The sequence below is a fragment of the Periplaneta americana genome, chromosome 15 (genome assembly GCF_040183065.1).
Source record: "Periplaneta americana isolate PAMFEO1 chromosome 15, P.americana_PAMFEO1_priV1, whole genome shotgun sequence".
NCBI classification, from domain to species: Eukaryota; Metazoa; Arthropoda; class Insecta; order Blattodea; family Blattidae; genus Periplaneta; species Periplaneta americana.
Window position 1 is genome coordinate 64411005 of NC_091131.1, and position 26340 is coordinate 64437344.

At 36.1% G+C, this 26340-nt stretch overlaps 2 protein-coding genes across 4 annotated transcripts in view; one reads left to right on the forward strand and one right to left on the reverse strand.

The window, feature by feature from the left end:
- LOC138715022 (proclotting enzyme) overlaps nucleotides 1-12624 on the forward strand; it is a 116032-nt gene extending 103408 nt beyond the window's left edge. For both annotated transcript variants that reach the window (XM_069847422.1, XM_069847421.1), the window contains 3 exons: nucleotides 2342-2441; nucleotides 6431-6757; nucleotides 9736-12624. In XM_069847422.1, the coding sequence (XP_069703523.1) occupies nucleotides 2342-2441; nucleotides 6431-6757; nucleotides 9736-9891 (583 nt within the window). In that variant the 3' untranslated portion in view covers nucleotides 9892-12624. The remainder of the gene's footprint in view (nucleotides 1-2341; nucleotides 2442-6430; nucleotides 6758-9735) is intronic.
- A 5662-nt stretch (nucleotides 12625-18286) lies between these two features.
- Nucleotides 18287-26340, reverse strand: part of Np (serine protease notopleural) — a 131787-nt gene continuing 123733 nt past the window's right edge. For both annotated transcript variants that reach the window (XM_069847424.1, XM_069847423.1), the window contains exons 7-10: nucleotides 25538-25638; nucleotides 23890-24158; nucleotides 21326-21480; nucleotides 18287-18623 (exon numbers count right to left, since the gene is read on the reverse strand). In XM_069847424.1, coding sequence (XP_069703525.1) covers nucleotides 18462-18623; nucleotides 21326-21480; nucleotides 23890-24158; nucleotides 25538-25638 — 687 coding nt within the window. In that variant the 3' untranslated portion in view covers nucleotides 18287-18461. The remainder of the gene's footprint in view (nucleotides 18624-21325; nucleotides 21481-23889; nucleotides 24159-25537; nucleotides 25639-26340) is intronic.

Here is a 26340-nt window from a genome sequence, read left to right on the forward strand (position 1 = left end):
GACAAATAAAACTAAAAAGTAAACATTTCTTGGGGCTCCACGAGAAACCTTTGCTTCAAAAAGGGCTCCGTGGCTGTAAAAGTTTGGGAACCGCTGCTCTAGTATATACAGAAGAATACTTCTGAAATAATAAATAAAATTATACCTCATCGTAAACCTTTTGTTACTATCTTGGTAGTCACGAAGCTTGAGTTGTTGAGGGTACTAGGAACAATAGACTGTGTCGGTACTATTTCGCATTGTCTGTAGTGAGGCGATAGTAGTGGTCAGCAAGTATCTATGGATGCATATTCCCTACGTATTGAGCTTCGTGACTGTATATACTAGACTGTGGTATCACGGAGTGACCGAAAGCCAGCGCTTCGTCCAGTGTTGCCAATTTAGCTTTTTCAAGCTAAATCTAGTTTAGCTTAGCTGCAAAAAAAATTCCATCTAGTTTAGCGGGGAATCTAGCTTATATCCTTCGCTTAGTAGGCGGAAAGCTTCTTTGGTTTAATCCAAGTTTAGATAAATTTATTTAATATTGTATTAATCTCAACCTATTCATAGTAAGCATCTAATAATATGTTGTAATGGAGAGACGAGTTGAAACATATTTCGTTATGCAAGAACATAAATGATCTGCTTATCATCCTTCCCCAGTATTGCCAACTGGACGGAAATTCCGTCAAAACTGACGGAATTTCAACGTAGCGGACGAGAAGAGAATGGCTTTGACGGGTGACGGATTTTCTGACGAAAATTACGATTTGTATTACCTTTTGACTTTTTTAGCTGCTGTCATTTTTAATTGTTTAATTCTTGGGGGATTTTACTTTTTCTTTGAAGAGCCTGCCCGTGCCGTACCATGTTATTTTTATTTTAATCGAGATTAATAAGTAAGCTGCGTTAAAATTTGCTTGTTATTTGTATATAGATATAGTGAACGGGTCTTACTATTTTTATTTAATTTTGACGGATTCTGACGGATTTCTAGGTGTTAGACTGACGGAGATACAAATTAGGTGTTGGCAACACTGTCCTTCCCTCTCAACTCTTTCCTTTCTTGCTGAGGTGACGAGATTCCCGTGATCCATATATTATGAAAACATTGGAAAACCAAAATAAATTACATCATCCAGTGTATTTTCTTCATTAAGAAAAGTGGGCAGTTGTAAAGATTACATATTGTCAATAGATATGAAACGTAAAGTAGAGACTCTGGTTGCATACAAGAAGGGATCAAGTGACGACTCACCGAGTATTTCACATACATAGCAGAGATATTACCGCCACTGCGAATACTTCTTAATTGCTGCTGAACATTGAGATTCCAGACATTGACCCTGATGGTCCTGAGGACTTCACTTAAATCACTTTCAGTTATTCGGTATTAAAACATGTGATAATTGTAACAGCATCTATAAATGAAATTTTGAATTATTTTATTTTAAAGTATTTTATGAAAACATAGTTTTTTTATTTCGCTCGAAAATAGCTTATATTTAAGTTTCGTCTACCGGGATTCAGTGACGGCCAGTTGGCAACACTGGCTGCATCTCTTTCCAGACTCTTCAAACCGACACGTGGCATTTGACTGTAAAAGAAAATTCGCGAAAATTTTGAATTTGATATTTAATTTTGTGAATAAATTGAGTAATATTATAATACAAACAGTGGTTGGATGTATATGAAAATTCTGGAAACAGTCCGGATACATGTACAATACTTTCATCACATCCAATATGTCGTAGTTCGTTCCTTCACAAAGGGTGCATCCAAAATCTTCTCTGTTTTTTTTTAATATTAGCGAGTTGTACAAGAGTCAGGCCATCCTCATCGTATGAAGACATTATGAAAACATTATAAAAAAGACGCAGAACTGTGCAAGAATTTTTTACTCTTCAGTATACCTTGCTCACGTCATGTCCGCGTCACGTCTCCGCCTGACATCCGAGCCACGTTCTATCTATGTCTTCTCTGTACGAATTTTGCCCAATATTATCATTAGACCTATTATCGAGAATGTATATGTCATAATATTTTAACGTTACATGTGTCTTAGCCTCTTTTCCTTTCGTATACCCCTAAGTATCTGACAATCTGAACTGTGATTATGAGTACCGGTATTCTACAGACCTCTTCTATACTAATGGGAAAAGCATTTGCCTTCTTTGTGACCAAGATTTCTACATTTGTATTTCTTTTGATGCCCTGACATTTTAGGAATTGAACTGTGCACAGACTGATGCAATGCAAAAATTGTTTTCCAAGGGTCACGGATATTGAAAAATTGTTAAAACGAGATTCTACAGCAATTCAATATTATACACGATTCATATTCTGTAATGTAATGTTACAGCACCACCAACAACAACTTGAGGGTGCGTCTTGGTGAGTGGGATGTGAGAGACCAAACTGAGAGACTTCACCACGAGGAATATGGTGTGGAACGCAAGGAGGTAATGTACCGTACTGTTGTCAAATCATGAAATTACACAATGTGACTTGAGCACATCCAACCAAATTTTGAGCAAAGTTGCAAACTTTTACATTTGAAATGTATGGATAGACAGAGGGCCTATATTTGAAGAGTTCAGTCCAAAAACCATTTAACACCATATTCTTTGAGGAACAGTATTACTTCACCCCACCCTCTGGGAACAGCTTTTCTCCCCCACTATTGACTTCAGAACATAAACAATCTTCTGTTGCCAGTGACGACCTAAACATCATGTTAAATGAAAATGACAAATACCATTTCTTAAATATAATAAATCTTATTGCTCACACATTATCAACATAGATTCAGGTACGTATTTGTAACACATTACATAACATAATACACTGTTATAAGATTGAAATTAACATACATTCACACGATTTAAATATTATATGATAAATATAAACGTTTAATATAGCATTTTTCTGAATATGTCATAAAACAATCTGCATTACACTTTTAAATAATATTTTTCTGATTTCTTACACATGATACGAAGATTTCCTCTTCTCAATTTGATGACTCGCGTTTTCGTCGTCGCGAATCATTATTTTCAACGCCCAATTTCATACCTTCACATGTTGTGTAGATCCATCACACACGACGTATACTGCCTGATGCAGCTCACTCTAACGAGACATATTTCTCCATGTCCTGCTAGTGTACAGTACAGATGTATGTAATCAGAATAACATTAAAATGTTGTAAATTGTACTATCTATAAGCATTAATCTTATATTGTAATTATTTTCATTTAATTATGGTATGCATTAGGCTACATGTAGTTACTCTGTATAAATATTTTACTAAAATTAGTTAAAAACATGTACGGTGCGCATTCTCAAAGTTCTTGTTATAAGTTGCATGATTATGTTTCAGTTAAGATTGACTCCGTAGCTAGTAATGCATTGCTGTTACTTTGTAGTATGTTTAGTTTGTGTGGTAATCATGCTGACGTTGAGTAGTCGGTGTTACGTGTGCAGCAAGTGCAGTGCAAATACATGTAGCATTATCCAATCTCCTATTTTCTGTATTCCTCTTACTTGTTAGTTTCCGCATATGATCCATATATCTTAATGTCGTTGCCATCTTATATCTTCTTCTGCCTCGAACTCTTCTCCCGTTCGCCATTCCTTCCAGTGAATCCTTCAGTAGGCACTTTCTTCTCAGTCAGTGACCAAACTAATTCCTATTTCTCTCCCTGATCAATTTCAGCATCATTCTTTCTTTACCCACTCTTTCCAACACAGCTTCATTTCTTATTTTGTCTGTCCACTTCACAAGCTCCATATCCACATTTAAAAAAATGCTTCTAGTCGTTTCTCTTCACTTCGTCGTAAGGTTCATGTTTTTATCCCATACAATGCCACACTCCACATAAAACACTTCACTAGTCTCTTTCTTAGCTCTTTTTCGACAGGTCCGCAGAAGATGCTCCTTTTTCTATTAAAACCTTCCTTTGCCATTGCTAGTCTCCTTCTGACTTCCTGGCAGCAGCTTATGTTACTGCTTATAGTGCACCCCAAGTGTTTAAAACTGTCCACTTGCTCTACTGTCTCCTTTAGAATATCGTCGTTGTTCCTGCAATAACTCCTATGTGACATATTTATCGATTTTCACATTTTTGCTTTATTAAAAAACTTAAATAGTGATACAGCAAATAATAAAATCTCCTATATGTAATTATATTTCTTTGTTTCGAAAATGTAAGAATTCACAGTCTCCTATGTACGGCTGCCATGGGATGAATGAATGTGTTTCCTCTTCCTACTGAAAAATTTTATATTTTGCACATAGAAGTTATTGCAGGAACAACGACGATATTCACGTTTACTATCTTTATTTATCTTCCGATAACCATGGTCTTCGTCTTATTTGCATTTATCTTCACCCCATACTGCTCACAGCTGTCTTTTAGCTCCAGTAGCATATCCCTTAGTATAGTCTTCTTTTCTGCTAACAACGCCATATCATCTGCAAGTCTTAAGTACTCGGCGCGCCAGCCAGAGTAACGACCGGCAGATCAAAGAAAAGGTTAACAACAATAACAGACCTGTCGATTGCATACTGTTCTAAAGCGATGTTGTCGCGTCTTTTTCAAACTGCAGGGCGTACAAACGAGAAACACGACTACTTTATAAATAATAATAATAATAATAATAATAATAATAATAATAATAATAATAATAATAGTAACAACAACAATAATAATAATAATAATAATAATAATAATACTTTCATGCTATCTAACTACATTAATTAAATAAATATGTAAATTACAATTATTAATTACCTGACATACTAGCTCTCATCTGAACTGCTTTCTTCACTGTCACTGTCACCTACGCTTATAATGAATTAGTATCTGTCGTTTTCAGAGTCGCGAACAATATATTGGCGTTCTGTTTCTCTTGTCCTCTTAACACACTTTGTCCACAATTCCGAATTTATAAGTTCAACACATTCTCGTATAGATCTGAATACACTGTCACTACGTGATGGAGTCACATTTCGTTTTCGAACTTTATGTTTTAAGCACGCCCAAATAGGCCTAAGTTCAATAGCATTTAAATTACAGTGGTATGGGGGGCAACCGCAAACCATCATGGCCGAAATCTCTTGCAATTTTGTCAATGACAAACTTTCTACTGATATTAGCTTCTTTCATAACTTCAAGCAATACATATATAATGGGGAATGGGTTACGTACTTCTAGTGCATCATGAAGCTAATAATATCATCCTTTCTTGTGGATCTATTTGGCATCCTAAACTGTAGCCTGGAATGATAAGCAGCGTTATCCGTTACAATTATACATGGAGGCTTGTTGGAAGATTTTTCATTAATTTGGTTGTAAACCAGTCCTCGAAAATTTCAGAATTAATTTCATCATGTGAATCTGCTTTGGAATCACCTATATTTCTAGCTGAAAGCAATAAACAATTTGGAACCCAGCCGTCACTACTACCTGCGTGCAAAACCATAATTCGTTTCCCGCGAGATACAGGGGCATTGAAGGCACATGAGCAACTCCCATCATCCCAACCTCTTTTGAGGACATCATGGGTGTCATACCATGTCTCGTCCAAAAAAATAATTTTATGGCCTGCCGATCTTTTAGAACGAAGTGTGTTCAAATATTTGTACCTCCACGTTACTATTCTCGATGACTCCATTATCACGCGTCTTTTGTTAAGAATTCGGAACCTGAATCATAACTTTTTCAATAATTCTCTCAGTGTTGTTTCTTTGTAGGGGAATTCACACGTGTGTTGAAGTTCTATGAATATTTCACTAACTGTCCATTTTAAAAAAATCGTACACCGTTCGACGAATCAGATCGCAGGTGAAGTTATCAGCCTTTTCAAATTTCTGTTTTTTATTTTTACATTTTTTGGGTGTTTTAGGACCTCTTTCTACAACTCTGCTTACGGCTTGCCTACTTTTGCGGTCTCTGTAATCGGTCCCTTGCCCAATTTATTACTTTTGACGTAGGCATACACATTACAAATTATTTTCTGAGACTGTTTATACATTTGCTACCTGTAATTGTCTTACTTCTACTAGTTAAAGAAGCATACGCATTTACATTACTTTCAACTTCATCATCGCCTTCCCACGGCCTCCACATCTTAAATATTAACACCAACTTACAACTTCCACTTGAAATGCTTTACTAAACTGAACGAAACATTTGTTATTAAAAATGGCAACCTTGGTTCTTACTCCACGTGGACTTGATATGTACACGTCAAAATTCAATCCTGGATTGCCATTGGCGGCAACAGTTTTTTGTAGAATATGATTGGAGCGGTGGGACTGAAAGAACCACAATCAGAAGCGACAAACAATGACTTATAAATATCAAAGCCTCGCCGGTCGTTACTCAGGCTAGCGCGGCAATAATAACAGAATATTCAGACACAATATAATTAATTATGTTTGCAGGTGCACCCTCAGTACAGTCCCACCGATTTCCGCAATGACGTGGCTCTGGTCAAGCTGGATAAGACAGTAGTGTTCAAGCAGCACATCATCCCAGTGTGCCTGCCTGATGTCAACGCCAAACTGATCGGCAAGACCGCAACAGTGGCGGGCTGGGGCCGCACGCGGCATGGGGTGGCCACTGTGCCGACTGTTCTGCAGGAGGTGGATGTAGAAGTCATCTCCAATGATCGGTGTCAGCGCTGGTTCAGGACAGCTGGGCGTCGGGAAACCATTCACGACGTGTTCCTGTGCGCAGGCTTCAAGGAGGGGGGCAGGGACAGCTGCCAGGTTTGTATACCGCCACCACCATAATCATCCAATTATTTCAAGATAAGTTCTACCAGCAAGATCCACCTTCAAAACAAATTGCTCCTCTCATATAAAGCAGATCCTCCTCTGTTTCCTTGATCTTCAGGTTAAAATATGACTATCTTCTTTGGAATGCGGATTTCGCATCAGTTAAAATGTCCGTGCAATTCCTGTCGGCATTATTTATTTCACATTAATATTGGTGGCTCTTTAAGGGGTTATATACAGCTTACAACAGTAAAATTTTTGTAAAATTCAACATTTTTTTCTTCCATTACTGTATCTTGTACAATAATTAAAATTGGTATGTATCAAACAGTGTCGTTCTGCTATATGAAAAAAATATATTTTTACGATTAAAAAAAATTATTTACATTTTTTTTTCAAAATTCAAAATGGCGGTAGTTCACTGTGCAGTGATGAAGCGTTTTCCTCATAACTCATAAACTTGTTAACGTTCTCATGTTCTCTCTCTTATATTTCATTGCTGAACCTCATGTTTACAATATCATGCTCTTTCAATTACATTCCTTAATAAATAATATTCTTTTTATATTGTGTTAGAAGAAAATATTTATATTTGACCATTTTTTAAAACGGAATTTATTTTTTATCAGACAATCTATCAAAGGTAGGGAAGTCATCTTGCATCATATTGTATAAATACACACAAAAAACTTCATCACAGAATGGTCGATAGTTTTTTAGTTATGTGGGAAACGCTTCATCACTGCACAGTGAATTGAATTTTGAAAGAAGAAATGTAAATAATTTTTTTTTTTTTAATTTTAAACATATTTTTAATATAACAGAAGGACAGTGTTTTACACATATTAATTTTCATTATTGTACAAGATACAGTAATTGAGGAAAAAAATGTTTAATATTTCAAAAATGTTACTGCTGTAAGCTGTACCTAACCACTTAATTCGCTTCTTATATCTATACTGATCATGTGACACCATGCCTCGAAATATTGTCTTTGCTCCATCTAGAACATAGCAGAAAAATCAGCTGTCTTTTGCTCCTTTTTCATATAGTCAGTGCATTTCTTCATTCCTGTCTGTCTCGCGTTCGGTTCAAAATTTATCCACCCACTATAATCTAAACACATGCTGGCAGCATTCCTCAATACTATCCATCCTCCCCAAAAAACATCCTCATACTCATCTTCTTTCACTGTAACTGTTCCTTAACTGCCGAGAAATGCCAAATACTATCAGACATCAAACGAATTTAAGAATAAACTAATGAAGCGTTTATCAATTATTTCTCTTTACCAATAGTCGTGAGTAAGGCAGCTATAATATTCCTGTTGTTTCATTACGGTATTGGCATAAACTATCAAACAAATTCTACTTCTGACATGTTTCATCCAACTGTTTTAGTTAAATATTATCATGAACTGTCAAATAATTGTAGAAATTATTATATATTATGATTCCAGGGGCGTATGTAAAGGGAGTAACTTCACCGCTTGCTTAAGTTTTCCTAAATATGAAATCCAGTATTGAGAAAGATAAATGCAATCAATTATACTGTATAATAATTTGAAGTTCTCTACTTTCCTAGTAGTGCCTAAAGTAGCGAATATAAGTACAGCTTTCAAGCAATCATGGATATTTCAGTGCATCGAACTAACAGCGGGGACGAAGTCCTAAAAATCAATTATAAAATAGTGGTAGGTAATCGTTGTAAATTAGCTCACTTTTTCAGAATTAACTGATTAATGGTTTAGAGGAATTAATTCAAAGAAAATCGTGTATAAATGAAAAAACTCAAGGTTTTATATAGTTCTAGCTGATAAGATCACTGACGTTAGCCAGATTAAATAGTTTTTATTGTGCATTAGATATTTCAATGAAGGCATAAAAACTAAGAGAAGATTTTCTTACTTTTATTCCCGTCAAAGATGTCTGGGAAGCTATCACTTCACTGTTACTGGATAACTTGCTTAGGTTTGGTTTCAATACAAATGACTTGAGGGGACAAGGATTTGACGGAACACTTGACTCATAATACCATCACAAGAGAGTTTGTCTTTCTCAAAAGTAGTTAAGGATTCTGGCAAGGTGTATCATCAAGGGTACGCGTACCATAAGTTGGGAACCGCTGCTCTAGAGTAACCTGAAATTTCATTTGTGTAAAATAAAATGGAGACATGAAGAAAAACTTCCTAGAAGTGCAGTAGAATGTACGAAGAACTTTTTTCCAAACATTTACAAAACTTCTGAACATACTAGCAATGCTACTAGTGTCAACCACCTCTGTTCAGAGAAGTTTCTCTTCTTTTCGTACACTAAAAACTTGTTTAAGAAACAATTTCTGATTCAATATTGGAATGTCTTTGCTAAATACACATAGAGACACACATGTGACTGAAAAGTGATTGAAGAGTTTGAAAATAGACAAAAGAAATGTGACTTTATTTTCTTCTTTTTTTTTTTTTTTTAAGATATTCTGAGATTGTCAAAGATTAATTTTAACTGGAACTGTGTTTAGTGTTTTGTTTGAAATGTTTATTTTTCAAATATATATTGTAATTTACCACAAAATTTTCACCACTATGAGATCAAAATGATATGATAGAATGAACATTGAAGGTTTTCTTGAAGAAACTATCTACTAACAACATGTTTCTTTAATTGGCAAGTATCTAAATGTTAAATTTAGCAATTTATTACTTTACATTATTTAAAAATGCAGTTTAAAATGTCTTATAACTAGTTCAAGTAGCTTGGATAATGGCTTGAATCGTCTTACCATTGTACTTTATAATGACGCAAGGAATTTCCCCCTCCCCCCAAAATTCTATATTCGCCCCAGTATGATTCTATAGAACCATTCTGGTACTATCACGAAAAATAAGACTTTTGTATTGACGTAATCTGTTAAAAATTCTGACATTGGTATGAACTGCAAAATAATGCTGATATCTCATTTGTTCCAAAATTCAGGGTGATTCTGGAGGCCCATTGACCACAACGCTGGACGGACACAAGGTTCTCATCGGACTGGTGTCGTGGGGTATTGGCTGCGGTAGGGAACATTTACCAGGAGTGTACACAAACATTCAGAAATTTGTACCATGGATAGACAAGGTGATGGTGTGATGTGATACTCTACCTCACATTATCAAGTTACCTACCGAAGCAGTTTGTGATCCTGCTCGACAAGACCTGTGCCAATTAGTTCGCTAGCTCGTCGTTTTCTTTATTTATTTATGTTCTGACGTAAAAATTCAATCAAAATCATGACAAGCACTAGGGCATAGGTCAGTGGGTGCTTGGTGACTTGTTGGGCTGCTTGAAAGTGAAGCGTCTGCAGAAAACTGATGATTATACTGATCTGATGGCTAGTCCTTATACTTGAAATGAACCAAAGATTGGCGAGTGAGTGAATACTTCACACGTCAAGAAGTAAGCAACAACTAACAATATCTTGTTTAAACACACAACTTCGCTTGTGTGTACTGCGTAAACAAATGTATTCAGGCTCTGATTTTATTTCCACACAATTAAATTCAAAATAATTACAATATTTTAATACCGGTAATGAATTAAGAGAAACTGGAAATAATGCCAGATATAATGTGAGCTTTAGAGCTCAACAAGTCTCCTCTTGTGGCAGGGCTTCAGAGAAAACATGCCATATCATTTTACATTAATAACAGGACATCATTACTTGATAGTTCACTTGTATAAAGTAGAAATTACTCGTATTTAGTCACCAAATACATTCTTCGAAATTTAATTACACTAAATTCATCGTGGGTAGAGAACACCCCCTAACAGTGCAGAGCCTTGAATAACAGTGAAATGAATCATTGACTTATATTAGTACGCAAAGACGAATGGAAGCCCTGCAAAAGCCTAGAAACACCATTTCTGCTGCAATGTCGATAATACAGTATATTCTGTAACACTACAAATCTAGAAGAACAAAGAGAACTCCAAATTTACTGTGAAATAAATGGAGTCCAAAGTAAAAAAAAAAACACCAACAATAAATTGTTTCTAAATATATTATTTGACAACTGAAGAATTGTTTTTACAGAAATTAGATCAGTAATAACCAGGGAAAGGAAGTTCATGCCCTAAAACGTGAAGAATATGTATGCATTCATGTCGTAAAAATAGATAAATCTGCTATAAAATATGCATTATCAGTCTGAGATTATTTTAACAAAATAATAAGGTATAGATAACTTATGTTTAGTCTATGGATTTTGAAGTGCTTGCCTCATTGCTGAATGCTCCATTTATGCTGTTACAGTTCACAACTAAGCAGTGACGTATGTTTTCTGTTGTCATTCTTCGCCTGTTGTCTTTCAGCATAGCTTTGTAGCGCGAAAAACTTTGTTCTACGTCACAAGAAGTAAGAAGGGGCTTGCACAAAAGCTGTAAGCTGTTCTATAGAAAATGTTGTTGGTTTTTGGGATGTTTTACCTTCGAGAATATCTTGAATTTCTTTAAGTTGATAATAGTCAGGGTTTTTGGAAAGAATATTTGCTGTTTTCTCGTTCACTTTATCTCCTACATTTCCTGGAACTGATGTTAAACTGGATATTGTTCTATCGAAATCTGCTAAAGACTGTAGTAAAGGGATACCAATTGCTAACTTGAGAGGCTCCCTATGAGGGCGTCATCGTTACGTTCAAAATTCATAAACGTAAATTAGTCGTGTTTACGAGGTTACACACTTTTCAAAATGAGGGAAAGACAAATAATCATATATAATATGCAGTTTCCCTGCATAAATGTTAAAATATGATGCTTTTATAAATAAAGGCAAAATATGCAATTTTATGCACAATAAAAGTAATATCATTGTATTCATAAATTTGTGATTCATGTAGATAATCTTTCAGTATATTCACACAACGATAAGAGAACAAATATGCAAATACATGAACTTCCTTTCCCTAGTAATAACAGAACTTCTGACTAAATATACCTGCTGGAAGAAGTATCTATACAATAATGTGGGCTCGTATGATGGAAAATTATAATGAAGATGATGCATACAACCATATAAGAGTATCTAGCAAAATGGTACAATATATTAGGGAACATTTCAATAGAAACTAAACAGTTTATCAGTCACGCAAAGAACAGAAAATTTTTTTCATGATTTTGCTGAAATGAAATAATGTAGACACGCAGATAGTCATTTATTGTGGGAAGGGAAACAGTATCATGTGTTAAATTTTCACCCATACCAAAATATCTTTCGACTTCTATGTCTTGAATTTACATTGTATCATTTAGCAGTAACTCAGCAGGTTGTTACTGTCATGTTTTCGCCACTTCATTTCAAATGAAATGGCCAGCTGACGGAGGTCGAAAAATTTTCCTCCAGCAAACAGCTTCTATTGACATACGTCTAGAAGAACAGTGGCGAGTAACATTACACTGTATATTTATTCATATATTTTACAGTATATGTTGTAAGACTGTAATTTTATTTTAAAAATAGAATCCCTATGCAGTATTAATTTAACCTCATCTTATAACATGTTAAAGAGTTCACCAAAGCATTCTGTTTTCTTCATTCAGCAGTGTAAGAGGTTCAGAAACTTCAAAAGACACCTAAAATGTTTCAGGCTCAGATTTTATCAACTCTGTTTCAAGAGTTAAGTGCAATAGTTTGTAACGAGGATGATAATGTGTCTTGCAATTGCCAATTGATATTCGCTCGATTTTTATTACAAATATTCCACGTCACATTTTTTTTTACATCTGACTTTTTTTGCACTGCTGAATTGAGTGGATGAAGACAAAAAATGTAAGTTCATTGTTTATGTAATATACTGATTAAATCTGTTTGATGCTTGGTACGTTAAATCCTTCATTTTTATTAATTATACATTACTAGGCTTCGTAATTCAGCTACCTATAAGCTGCAATGAAGTTGCTTGATTTGAAGTATATGTGACGTCACAGCATAGGTATAGGTATGTTAGTATACAAAAAAGTTATGCACGCTCTGTCTTTCGCTATAACAAGTCGAAGCCGGGACGCAGTCATAGTGAGTAGTCTTATCGATCACTGCTCTTACTAGTCGTATTATTTAAATAACTACATCTTTGTGGCTGATTGAAGGTTCACTGCAGAGGTAAAATGCCTTAGGTAAGACGCTCAAGCGTGTAATATTGCACAGCATAGTTGAGGATATTTGAACTAATATTTTCACTGTCAGTATAGACAACATTACATATACATTGTTTAAAATAAATCTAAAAGTGAGAAAAAACGGTGCACTGAAAGACACTGCAATTATATCAAAAGGCACGAAAGTATGTTGAATATAATCCAAAAGAATTAGTACCATCAAAATCTGAAAATTATTAGGATATTAACTCGACGTCCAGCGTGGATTTGTGTAGCCTACCATGATGTTCAGTGCCAACATCCCCATTAATAAATTAAATAATCTACATTTCAGGGGATTTCTAGAAAAATACGTAATAAATTAATGGGTTTTCAGTGATGAGCGACATAAGCAATACTTAATGAAACATGAAAAAATATCAGAGAATAGGAATTCTTGTACTAAATCATGCACAAATAACGTCATGTGTTATTGAAAGAATTGCTTGCAATATAAAGTCATTTCAAGTGACATCCGCATATGTTCAAGTTCCGTAACATACGAATGCACGTTACTATTCACTGCGAAGATCATGACGAAAATGAACATCACGGCTGAAGCAGGTGTTTACTATTAGGCCTATAGCTTCAGAATGTCGGGAGTTGACTGTACTCCACGAACACGAAGTGAAGACCTGTTTGTTTACATCCTTATCTGTTGCACCACCTGTGTTCGGCGTACTGTATACCCAATGTGTCTTTAACTTCAGTATTTAGGTAGCTGGAATATGAAGCCTATTATATTACATAATGCCCTGTTCTGTGTTCTCATGATTGTGTTAGATCTGAGTTTGCGGCTGTAGGTGATGAATTCTTGTAAGGCTATAAAAATCCTTAGCGTCGCTTCCTTCGAAAGAAAAGTGAAGTATCCCGTATCATAGATTTACAGCATATAAAATAATTCAGATCCCTCGCTCTAGGTATCACTCCTGGACTATGAGGGCTGGTTCGATTTAACATCGGAAAGAAACTTTCTTATAAATTCGGCCCAGTGTATGGGACCGGTGCCTATCCAGCATCGTGATGAAGTTGGGGAGTTACGGTAGGTAGAAAAATCCTGTTTCGAAGAGCCAGCTATAGTGGTTTGGAGGACCATCATGCAGACTACATTATATCTCCGTTCAAGTTGGATGATTGTTCACCTCAGCTAAGGCATGTGGACGTGAGACCAGTAGCCAGCTGATCGGTATTGGTCTTTCATGGACTGTTTGCACCATGGATTTTTATAAAATAATTCAGACTCTAAGTTAGGCGCCTCCAGGGAAAATTTACCTACTATTTCCCGCCAACATCAAATTTCAGTCTTCTGACCATCTCCACCAGTCATATTCATTGGGACAATGAAATCTGTTTTCCACGTGACCCAACATCAGATATGGCTTCTCGACATTTCCAAACTAGTACAGTCCAGGTTGACTCCATCCAGAGACATTGCAAATAAACTACATTATAAATCTTTCGTTATAACAACGTGGTGCAGTAGCGATCGGTGACCGAAATCCTCGATGAGCCCTGATGTAAATAGTTCACAGTAAGTACCTACCATACAGATTATTATTATTATTATTATTATTATTATTATTATTATTATTATTATTATTGTTGTTGTTGTTGTTGTTGTTGTTGTTGTTGTTGTTGTTGTTGTTGTTGTTGTTGTTGTTGTTGTTGTTGTTGTTGTTGTTGTTGTTGTTGTTGTTATTATTATTATTATTATTATTATTATTATTATTATTATTATTATTATTATTGAAAAATAATGGTACTAAATAAGTTGCTATGTTATGAGTTGCAGAAGTATGTGTTGATTTTCCCCCGTAAATATTTATCAGTTCGCTGAAAACATACTGCTCTATGTCAAAGCACAACTGAATACCAGTAACATTATGTTAAACACATAATGTTACTGGTATTCATTAAATATATTGCAACCCCGTATTGTATAATAAACTCTTCCAAGTAGATTATGTATATATGTGGATGTCCTTTGTGTATAGGCACGGACTCCTTCATTCTTAAGTTTATCGGATATGACGTATGCATTTCCATGGCAATTGAAATCGAATTTCAGTTCCACAGATTCCATTATTTTTTTAAGTTTAGGACGTTACAATCATGGCAAAAGTTTAGGAACGATCATTTATACTAACTGCATTAATTATTAACATAATAACTGGAAGAGTTGTAAGAAATAATAAAAGAACACTTATAACATTTAAAAATTCCGAATTTGACCATTTAGTGTAAATATTTCTCGCCATCCCGTTACATGCCTAAAATTGTCGTTTAGCGGGATATTCCCCGACTTCATATCACTTGCTTACGTAAATCGCATTAGCTCTGAAATACAATGCACATCCGCAACAAGAATTTGTACAACATTGATGACAGGGTAAAATCGGAACATGCATACAAACTACGTCCCATGGATCGATAACGTTAGAGGAAAGAAACGTGGAAATTACGACGAAGTGAAGAGAAGCGACTAGAAGCATTTGAAATGTGGGTGTGGAGAAGAATGAAGCGTGTGGAATGGACAGACAGAATAAGAAATGAAGCTGTGTTGAAATGAGTGGGTGAAGAATGAATAATGCTGAAACTGATCAGGGAGAGAAAAATGAATTGGCTGGGTCACTGACTGAGAAGAAACTGCCTACTGAAGGATGCACTGAAAGGAATGGTGAACGGGAGAAGAGTTCGGGGCTGTACAAGATATCAGATGATAGACGACATTAAGATATATGGATCATATAAGGAGAAAAAAAGGAAGGCATAAAATAGGAAAGATTAGAAAAAGCTGGGTTTGCAGTGAAAGACCTGTCCTTAGGCAGAACACTATGAATGAATGAATGTCAGTGTTAAGGTTAGTTAACGTTTGATGAGATAGATTAGTGACAAGTAGCCACACTGGCAGTGAAGAGATTAAGGCCGTGTCTCAAAGCTCAAGTCCACACTACACACTAGTGACTAGCAACTAGGGGCCGTATTCATAGACATTTTTAGCGCGGGCTTTCGGTGGATGATCAGCGTTTTTCGTATCCATAAACCAGTGTTAGCGATAGGAAATGATTTGAATTCTGTACAAGTAACCAGTGGATAGCCGGGGCTAGCTTAGTACGCTCGTAGCGCGTGCTGCGAAATGTCTATGAACAGCACCCTTGGTGACTTGTAAACTACACACTAGGGAGCTTTGGAAATGTATGCTTGAAACATGGCCTTCTTCATAGATTATTTTTCTAAAAACCATTACATTACGGTGCAGCAATGAACTAAGAAGGCAGTGTCCTAATGCAGTTTCATTGCGAATTATGTGGAAAAGATTAGGGCTTAATATATTACAATAATGTTTAAAACATTGTACAGAAGGTACTAACAATGTGAATGTTCAAAGTTAACGTGTTATTCTACATTATATTTACATTATTTCACTTCCAAAGCATTTTCAGATTTCATAAACCAAATTGCTGATGAGGTATCCATGTTTGTTTAGTGAACAAGTCAACAATCAAGCAAGCATTTTTGTTGACTAGCTACTACGGACTTGATTGCTATGCACTATGTAGCTTTGGATCATAACTTCTGACGTTACATCCGGCTGTTTAGTCAACAATCTAGTTCACTTCAGCTGAAAATGTAGCTTTGAGACACGGCCTAAGTAAGGTTTGATCAGAAGATAGATTATGGACAAATTGGCCCCATTGTCAGTGATAAGGTTAAGTAAGATTTGATGAGGAAATATATTATTGACAATTAGTCCAATTTTTAGTGATAAGGAGATAGATTCGTGACAAGTTGCCACACTGTCAATGAAGAGGTTAAGTAAGGTTTGATCAGAAGATAGATTATTGAAAATTGGCCCCATTGTCAGTGATAAGGTTAAGTAGGGTTTGATGAGGAGATAGATTATTGACAATTAGCCCAATTTTTAGTGATAAGAAGATAGATTCGTGACAAGTTGCTACACTGTCAGTGAAGAGGTTAAGTAAGGTTTGATCAGAAGATAGATTATTGAAAATTGGCCCCATTGTCAGTGATAAGGTTAAGTAGGGTTTGATGAGGAGATAGATTATTGACAATTAGCCCAATTTTTAGTGATAAGAAGATAGATTCGTGACAAGTTGCTACACTGTCAGTGAAGAGGTTAAGTAAGGTTTGATCAGAAGATAGATTATTGAAAATTGGCCCCATTGTCAGTGATAAGGTTAAGTAGGGTTTGATGAGGAGATAGATTATTGACAATTAGCCCAATTTTTAGTGATAAGAAGATAGATTCGTGACAAGTTGTCACACTGTCAGTGAAGAGGTTAAGTAAGGTTTGATCAGAAGATAGATTATTGAAAATTGGCCCCATTGTCAGTGATAAGGTTAAGTAGGGTTTGATGAGGAGATAGATTATTGACAATTAGCCCAATTTTTAGTGATAAGAAGATAGATTCGTGACAAGTTGTCACACTGTCAGTGAAGAGGTTAAGTAAGGTTTGATCAGAAGATAGATTATTGAAAATTGGCCCCATTGTCAGTGATAAGGTTAAGTAGGGTTTGATGAGGAGATAGATTATTGACAATTAGCCCAATTTTTAGTGATAAGAAGATAGATTCGTGACAAGTTGCTACACTGTCAGTGAAGAGGTTAAGTAAGGTTTGATCAGAAGATAGATTATTGAAAATTGGCCCCATTGTCAGTGATAAGGTTAAGTAGGGTTTGATGAGGAGATAGATTATTGACAATTAGTCCAATTTTTAGTGATAAGAAGATAGATTCGTGACAAGTTGCCACACTGTCAGTGAAGAGGTTAAGTAAGGTTTAATCAGAAGACAGGTTATTGAAAATTGACCCCATTGTCATTGATAAGGTTAAGTAGGGTTTGATGAGGAGATTATTCACAATTAGCCCAACTGTCAGTGATATGAAGATAGATTAGTGACAAGTAACCTCACCATCAGTGACAAGTTAGGTAGGGTTTGATGAGAAAATAGGTTAGTGATGAGTAACCCCATTGTTAGTGACAAAATTAGGTACATTTAATGAGATTTATATGTCACTATATACTCACAAGCAGCAGGTTGTTTGATCACATGATTAACATGACGATTGAGAGTCGGCCTAGTTGGCGCAGTTGGTATAGCGCTGGCCTTCTAAGTCCCAGGTTGCGGGTTCGATCCCGGGCCAGGTCGATGGCATTTGAGTATGATTAAATGCGACAGGCTCATGCCAGTAGATTTGCTGTTCAGTTGCGAGCGTAGTTAAATAAAACATAACATTTATTTATTTAACGTTTGAGAAAGAGCACGACGTTTGATGCCTTAAATACCCACATAAACGTATTAGCATATCCGCCAGGTACGAGGAACAACAGGAAGCAGTTAAATAATAATTTTATTTTTTATACAAAATACGAAATATAAAACACTTATCGCTATGTGGAAAGTCGTACACTTGTCCTTGAGTGTTGGGACTCACTCCACATCACAATATAAATAACTTATACGCACTCACTCACACACCCACTGTCTCTACCGTCAGTCATTGAGATCTAGAACTGCAGGATCTGATTGATCCACTCCCTGAACTCGGAAATGCGGGTGTACACCCCCGGCTGGTTGGGTTCGGCGCACCCGATGCCCCACGAGATGACGCCGGCCAGCAGCCATCGTTTGTCGGGTCGCTGGATCACCATGGGGCCGCCGGAGTCACCCTGGCAACAAAACTCAATGTAATTTCACTTCCTCGATTTATACGAGTAATTACACCCATTAAACGATTTAACATTAAAACGAAAGCATGTAATTTTCAGAATTGTGTGATATTTTTGTTTATTTTGGCGTAAGTATATATTTTTTTAATTTACAATTCATGCTGAGGAATGGTCAGCCAAGCCCCTTGTTAATAACATATTTCAATATAATTAATTATGTATTCCGTCTTGTGGCTTGAGCACTGATTATATATAAAACAAAAAACACTTATGTTTTACATCTTATTTAGTCTTAATACTAACGTTTTCACCCTCATAGGGCATCTTCAGGTATGAAATATAACAGATATCCATCTCACATCAATTACAAAACTTTATCTCACATTCGTGTAATTATTTGTCTTATTTGAACTGTTGTATCAGTGAAGCGAGGAGAGTCAGTGAAGTTATGGTTTTACAGTGCAGTGAATAGTTCCGATCAATGATAATTTATAGCGTCAATGAAATGTGTTCTATAGTGTCAGTGAAATGTGTCCAAATGTGTCAATGAAATGCGTCATAGTGCCACTACAGTGAGTGAGATGAGAGTAAAGTGAAAGACTATTGAAACTTATGTAGGTTGTATTGTAAAATTAGGTATTTTATGTTTTATTATTAATTGTAATTATTGTGTTAAATTGTATTGTGTATTCTTATTGTATTGTGTATTGTAATTTTATTGTGTATTGTTTATATTGTGTATACCACTGCCACGGGGTGCTTACCCACTTGCAGTGTAAATAAATACATACATTTGGAAATGACATAAATAGGGTGAAATATAACATAGTGACAATACTAATCATCCAAAACAACATTAATGGAGATCATGTCAAACATTAAAAACAAAAATTAAAACATCGTAAGCTTACATAGCTATGAAGTAGTAGCTACTGAATACGTAGTAATGGCACACAAAGTTAGATCTCAATACATTGGTATCCTAAATATATTGTACTGTCGCCAATAACTTGATGAATGTGAATAGAGAAGCATACAGAGAGCAGTAATCAATGTGCTGATCATAGTAAAGTCAATAAATTACTATAAATACATAAACCTGATATTACTAAATGTATAGTCGTAAAAGCAAATATGAACTGGCCAATTTCGATGGAGCGAGTAAAATTCTTCTTAAATGTTCTGTGCTCAAATACCTGAAAAACACATACAGGCACATCATTTTATTTTTACTAACATTTTTAATATTAACTTGCCTATACCTCTGGATCAACTCCGTTTGCTTCCCCCTTCCACGACTGGAGTTCGATGATACTGGCGTAATATACAAACAAATCACTTTACTAGGTATAGGAGGGAAGAAAAGTAGTTCATCCATTTACGTAAACTAGGAAATATTGCACTTTTGAGTTTGATCATTTTCATTAGGTTTTTGTTTAATCAAAATACAGTACAGTATTAACAATGAGTGTTTTTACTCACGAACTGAGCTGTCCATGCGGATGTATTCATTATACAGTGTATATTATACCACAGTCTACTATATACATTCAAGAAGCTTGAGTTTTGAGGGTGCTAGAAACAATAGACTGTGACGGTACTATTTCGCATTGCCTGTAATGAGGCGATATTAGCGATCCTAGTGGTGAGCAACTATCTAATGTTTGCATATTTACTACGTATTGAGCTTCGCGACTGTATATACTAGACTGTGAGTATACTGTCTACAGCACATTAGCGTAAAATACAGAGAATGAAGTTAAATTGAAAAATAATCATAATATGGATATTTAAACAGATTTTTTAAAATGGTGGCCGTTCATTTCGATACAGGCTTCAGTTCTAATGTGCATATTATCTCACTAGGCCTCTATTGTACCTAATCCCAATTACCAGTTTCGTTCTTCGTACTAGTAACTCATGTTGAAATAATTCTGTACCTACTCTATAAAAGAGTACGTTACGTACTGTAAATTCAATCTTCACTTCTGCCCGATCCGAAAAGATAAAATTACTCAGACATGCTATCTACTATCCGTCCAAGTGATTATGTCGTAGGGTCATAGAAAGGGAGGAAATCACGTGACATTTAATTACTTAACGAGGCCTTTTCATTTAAGTTATTTTAAACAGTTATATGGGTATAATATTACGTAGACGTCCAATTCCTAACAGATATTAATGTTCTCAGAAAAGAGCTAAGACAGCCCAGCCACTAGCTGGCGAATAAAAGCTGGTGGGGGAAACCGGGATACGACGTAGGCAAATGGAAGACAGTAGACTTCCTGTGCGAAAATGATTCAATATTGAAAGCTCTTTCGTCACTGGAAAACGCGAACATATTTTTGTAACGTACTGTTTACTATGACCGTAAGGCTACTATGACTGTATATGCGGACTTGGATCTGTGTGGAGGACGGTTGAACTTCATTAGTAGAAGGGGTGGGAGTGAAGTACATTCAAAAACTCAGGTACAATAAAAATTGAAGTAAAAATAAAATGATGTCCCTGTATATATTTTATGATAGGTAAATTAAAGAAATTATTGAAAATGAATGTCACATGAAGGTATTAATTTAATTATAAAATCATGTGAAAATTCTAAATCATCACCGTACACAGGTTGTAAATGTTTTGTTCGGTTTGTTTTCTTCGTCATGTAGTTCATTGTTAAAGGTTAACAATGCTGTCAATGGACTAACCTCGCAGGAGTCGAAGCCACCCTTCCGCCAGCCGGCGCAGATGAAGATCTCGGGAATGTGCTCGATGTAGCCCGCCGAGCGGTACATTGTTTCACACACGGAGTTGTTGATCACCGGCACTGACACCTCCTGCAGCACACTGGGCAGCGGGCCGTCTGCAGCAGTCACAATCATAATCTTTAAGTTTATCTTTCTGCAATCAACACCTTTTTCAAAACTGTATTGCAAACACAGTGGTTTGCAATCTTATTCTCTTACCATTGTCCATGCTGAATCACTACCTTTGAAGAAAGAAGGAGAACATTTCTAAAGAGAGTGCTATTCCCAGGGACGGGTATTTATGGAGATCGCGAAAATCACGACATAATTGATATTCAATAGAATTTTACTAATATTTACAAATTAAGTGATTCTGATTAATAATATACGGATAAAACAATCGCGACAAATCGCGAAATAGAGTTCTAATAGGGAAATATGATACATTCGTGAATTATTACTGTTGCGTCGTTTTACAGCGAATTTCATATTCTGAGTTTTTTTTTCGGATTTTCTTTCACTTTAATTTGTTATACGAGCATATCCAAGTAGGCTATATTGCATGGTGTTTCAGGTGTTCTGGTTACATTAGTGAACTCAAAAGACGGAGACTTCAACATTTCACTAATAATTTTAAAGTGTTAATTTGAGGGTTGCTAGTTTTTTTTTTTTAATGAATGTATGTTAAATACGTCTCAATCCAACAAATATTGTCTACTGGCCATACAGCACTTTTACCAGAACCAACGAACCTTTAATGTTAATTGGAAAGTAATATTCATATTGAGTTAATACTTCAATTCCAAAATAATTGTATTTTCCAAAATTTCCATTAATCTCCGCCAAGAGTACAAATCAATCTCCAACAATCTCCGCCGACACCAATATTAAAAAACACAAATGATAAAATTAATCTCCATAAATACCTGCCCCAGGCTATGCTTATGACTGAACATTTAGTTCTCAGTGGAAATCTGGCATCGTACTAACCCAATGTTGCCGCGTGTCTAGTACCCCTGATCACATTATAACATCATGTAGGCCATTCCCATGTTGTGAAATGGCTACATAAATTGAGAACAACCACCAGAGTCTCCACCATCGAAAAGGCAATTTTTGGTTACGACTGCTAGATGGAAGTACAGTACAGTTCATTCATTCATTCATGCATTCATTCATTCATTTATTTTGCTAATAATTGTAAGATAAATTATAAATAAACAGAAAAACTTAAGCTCGCCCCCTGAAAGAGTAGAACTCGTGCTCAGGGGCGGATTCCTAAATTGAAATTAAGAAGTACATAATACAATTTGTCTTATTTCTACTACGCAATAAGAATATATAAATTTAAATTTACAATTTTTCAATTTTTATAAAATCCATCTATAACTTTTTAAATTTAATACAACGTGACTTCTTTTGCAGTCGCTAGATGGCAGCAGAGTGAAACTGATAAATGTGGTTGCCTTGAAAGTCCATTAGGCTGATCAATCTGTTATATGTGATCAGGGCTAGTAAGTAACTTCTAAAATTACTAACAGGGAAAATAGTTAAAACTTATCAGGTAAGAAAGAAAAATAAAAACAAAGAAAAAATAATGAAAAGGAAAGAAATAACAAAGAAAGGAAGTAAAAAAACAAAGAAACAAGAGCAAAGAAGACTATACAAAATTGAAGAGTGCAAGAAAATAGAAATAAAGGAAAAACAGGCACTGCATGATAGAACCGACTAAAGAAAGAAAAAGAATCAGAAAAAAGGAATAAATTAGATGTTGTGTAACATAGAAATTCTCCCCTGCATAACTGCATTAAAACCATGGTTAGCTGGATTGTTTAATCTGCATTAGCATTTAAATCGTCAAAGCTAAAAAAAGAAGTTATAAAATGATTCTCCACCAATCCAACAATATCAACAAACAAATTACTTAAAAATTGATGTTATTCACATTAACTGTAGATAGATTACTAGAAATATTTATTATTATTTGGCTTCTGTAAATGTTTAATAAATTTATTGGTGAAATCTTATCATGAACGCATACAGGATTATAAATTTATTTAACCCAACATTATCACTAGGGATAGAATTTTTATGCAATATAAAGTAATTTTGCTACTTCGTATATATTTAATCACGACCTCCTTCACGTCTGATATCAAATACATATTTCTGAATACTTGCTATGGTGTGGGAAGCAATGCATATTACTTCCAATCACAGAAGCCTTTAAAGAAGACAAAATAAATTTGAGCGCAGCGTCTGTTAATAACCGCCGTAATGGTAACTTGCACGTGTAATACGTTCGGTGCGCGGTTCAGTAGGTGACTACTTGCCTCATTTAGAAGGATTTAAACTTCGTAATATTTAAACCGTGCTTTTTCAACCATAATGTACTGTATACCACGCCTATCCAAATATAGTTGATATTTTATCATATCATGCGCGTATGGGGTGTGGTTAAATACATACGCAGTAGCAATAATACTTTATAATGCATAAAAACCCTATCCCTAATTATCACTCACCCTCATAGAGGCGACCCCAGCCTGTGACGTAGGCTGTGTGTCCCACGAAATTCGTATCGTCGTGCGGTACGCATACTGGCAGGATATTAGGCTGGAAAGTGACAGGCTCGTAGAAACGTAACAGTGCAAGGTCGTACTCGAAGGTTCGGGGGTCGAACTGCGGGTGCGACGCCACAATCTGCACGCGTCGCTCCTGGTAGCCGTAGGGCTCCTCTTCGGAGCTGAGGTCGTGTTCGCCCAGACGCAACAGCAAGTCGCTGGGTGGCACACTGCAACACAACAGAAAGTAAATTGGGCTGTCTGAGGGGCGTGGTATACATACAACATATAACACGGTAATTAACTACAGTGTTTGAGGCGTAACGAACACGCAGTGCACTGCAATATGACAGTCAAGTGGAGTGTCCGAAGTACGCCGTTCACACAATACAATGTAACACAACTCTCAGGCGGAGTGTCTGGAGTACGCAATGTACACACAACACATTGTAATACATAGTCAGTCAAGTGAAGTGTCAGAAGTATGCCATGTACACACAACATATTTTAATACATAGTCAAGTGGAGTGTCTGGAATACGTCATGTAAACACAATAAATTGTAATACATAGTCAAGAAGAATGTCTGGATACGCCATGTGCACACAACACATTGTAATACATAGTCAAGTGGAGTGTCTGGAGTACGTCATGTAAACATAATAAATTGTAATACATAATCAAGACGAATGTCTGGATACGCCATAAGCACACAACACTTTGTAATGCATAGTCAGTCAAGTGGAGTGTCTGAATACGTCATGTAAACACAATAAATTGTAATACATAGTCAAAAAGAATGTCTGGATACGCCATGTGCACACTACACATTGTAATACATTGTCAAGTGGAGTGTCTGGAGTACGTCATGTAAACACAATAAATTGTAATACATAGTCAAGAAGAATGTCTGGAATACGCCATGTGCACACAACATTTTGTAATACATGGTCAGGCAAGTAGTGTCTGGAGTACGCCATACACACACAACATTTTGTAATACATAGTCAGACAAGTAGTGTCTGGAGTACGCCATAAAGCCTATACACAACACATTGTAATACATAGTCAAGCAAGTACACACAACACATTGCATTACTTAGTCAGGTGGAGTGTCTGGAGTTCGCCTCTCACACAACAAATTGCAATAGGCCTACATAGTCAGGGGAGTGTTTGGAGTTTGCGGCCCACAAAACGCATTGCATTACATAGTCAAGTGGAGTGTCTGGAGTACGCCGCTTACACAATACATTTCAATATATAGTCAGTTAGGTGGAGTGTCTAGAATACGCTTCTCATACAACACACTACAATTATCACAGTCAAGTGGGTTGTTCGTAGTCTCTAACACAACAGTCTATGATTTGGAGTGTCCGGAGTATGCCGCACACACAACACATTGAACCACATTACTCATGTGAAGTATCGGAATGCGACGCACCCATAACACACTGAAACACAGTCAGTGATGGTGATAGTCGGGAGTATATGTCGCGCACATAACACACTGAACTACAACAGTCAATCATGTTGGATTACCCGGAATGCGTCGCACACACAACACACTGCGACACAACGGCCAGTGATGTGACTTATTAGTTATTACTTACTTCTCCACGCAATGCGCTGCCGTAATGGCCCAGTTCTCGTTAAGCAGCGCCGCTCCACATTTGTGCAGGTACGTGGAGGTGCGCCATTGCCGCAGCGATATCTGGAAAGAAAACAACACAATACAGGTGACGGGAAACAACGGGAGACACTTTTTGACGACACTAAAGTAAGCCGAGGATGAGAGTAGCAGAAAGACAGCGGAGTAAAACAGTACGTAACAAGATATTATATATAGGTTAGCAGTTCCAGTAAATTACACAGAAGGATGTCAGTAGCAGAGGAAATGATGAAGGTGTTGAGAAGAGAAAGATAAAACAAAGTAGAATTACAATAGAAATAAATAAATAAATGAAATAATAGCATTAATAGTTAACTACAAGTGAAATAGCTGTAGCAGTAAAGAACATGGATGGTAACAATAGCGATAAACTAAGAGAGTAAGCAGTACGTAGAAATGCAAGAAGAGTATCAGTAACAATAAACAAGGAAGTGTGGCAGTAGCAAAAAATTACAACGGAGGATGGAAGCAAAGAGAAAATAATTACAGAATATCAGGAGGAAGAAACTACAATAACAGTGGCAAAAACTATAAGAGAATGGCAGTAGCAAGAAATTTCAAAGGAGAATGGCAGTAACAAGAAATCTCGGAGGAGGATGGGTTGTAACACGAAATTAGACATAAAATGGCAGTAGGAAAAAGCTAAACTTACAGTAATATGAAAGCACGTGGAAGGGCAGTAGTAGCAAGAAACTTTGGGAGAGGATAGCAGTAACAAGAAACCTCAGATCTCAGAACTTAGAA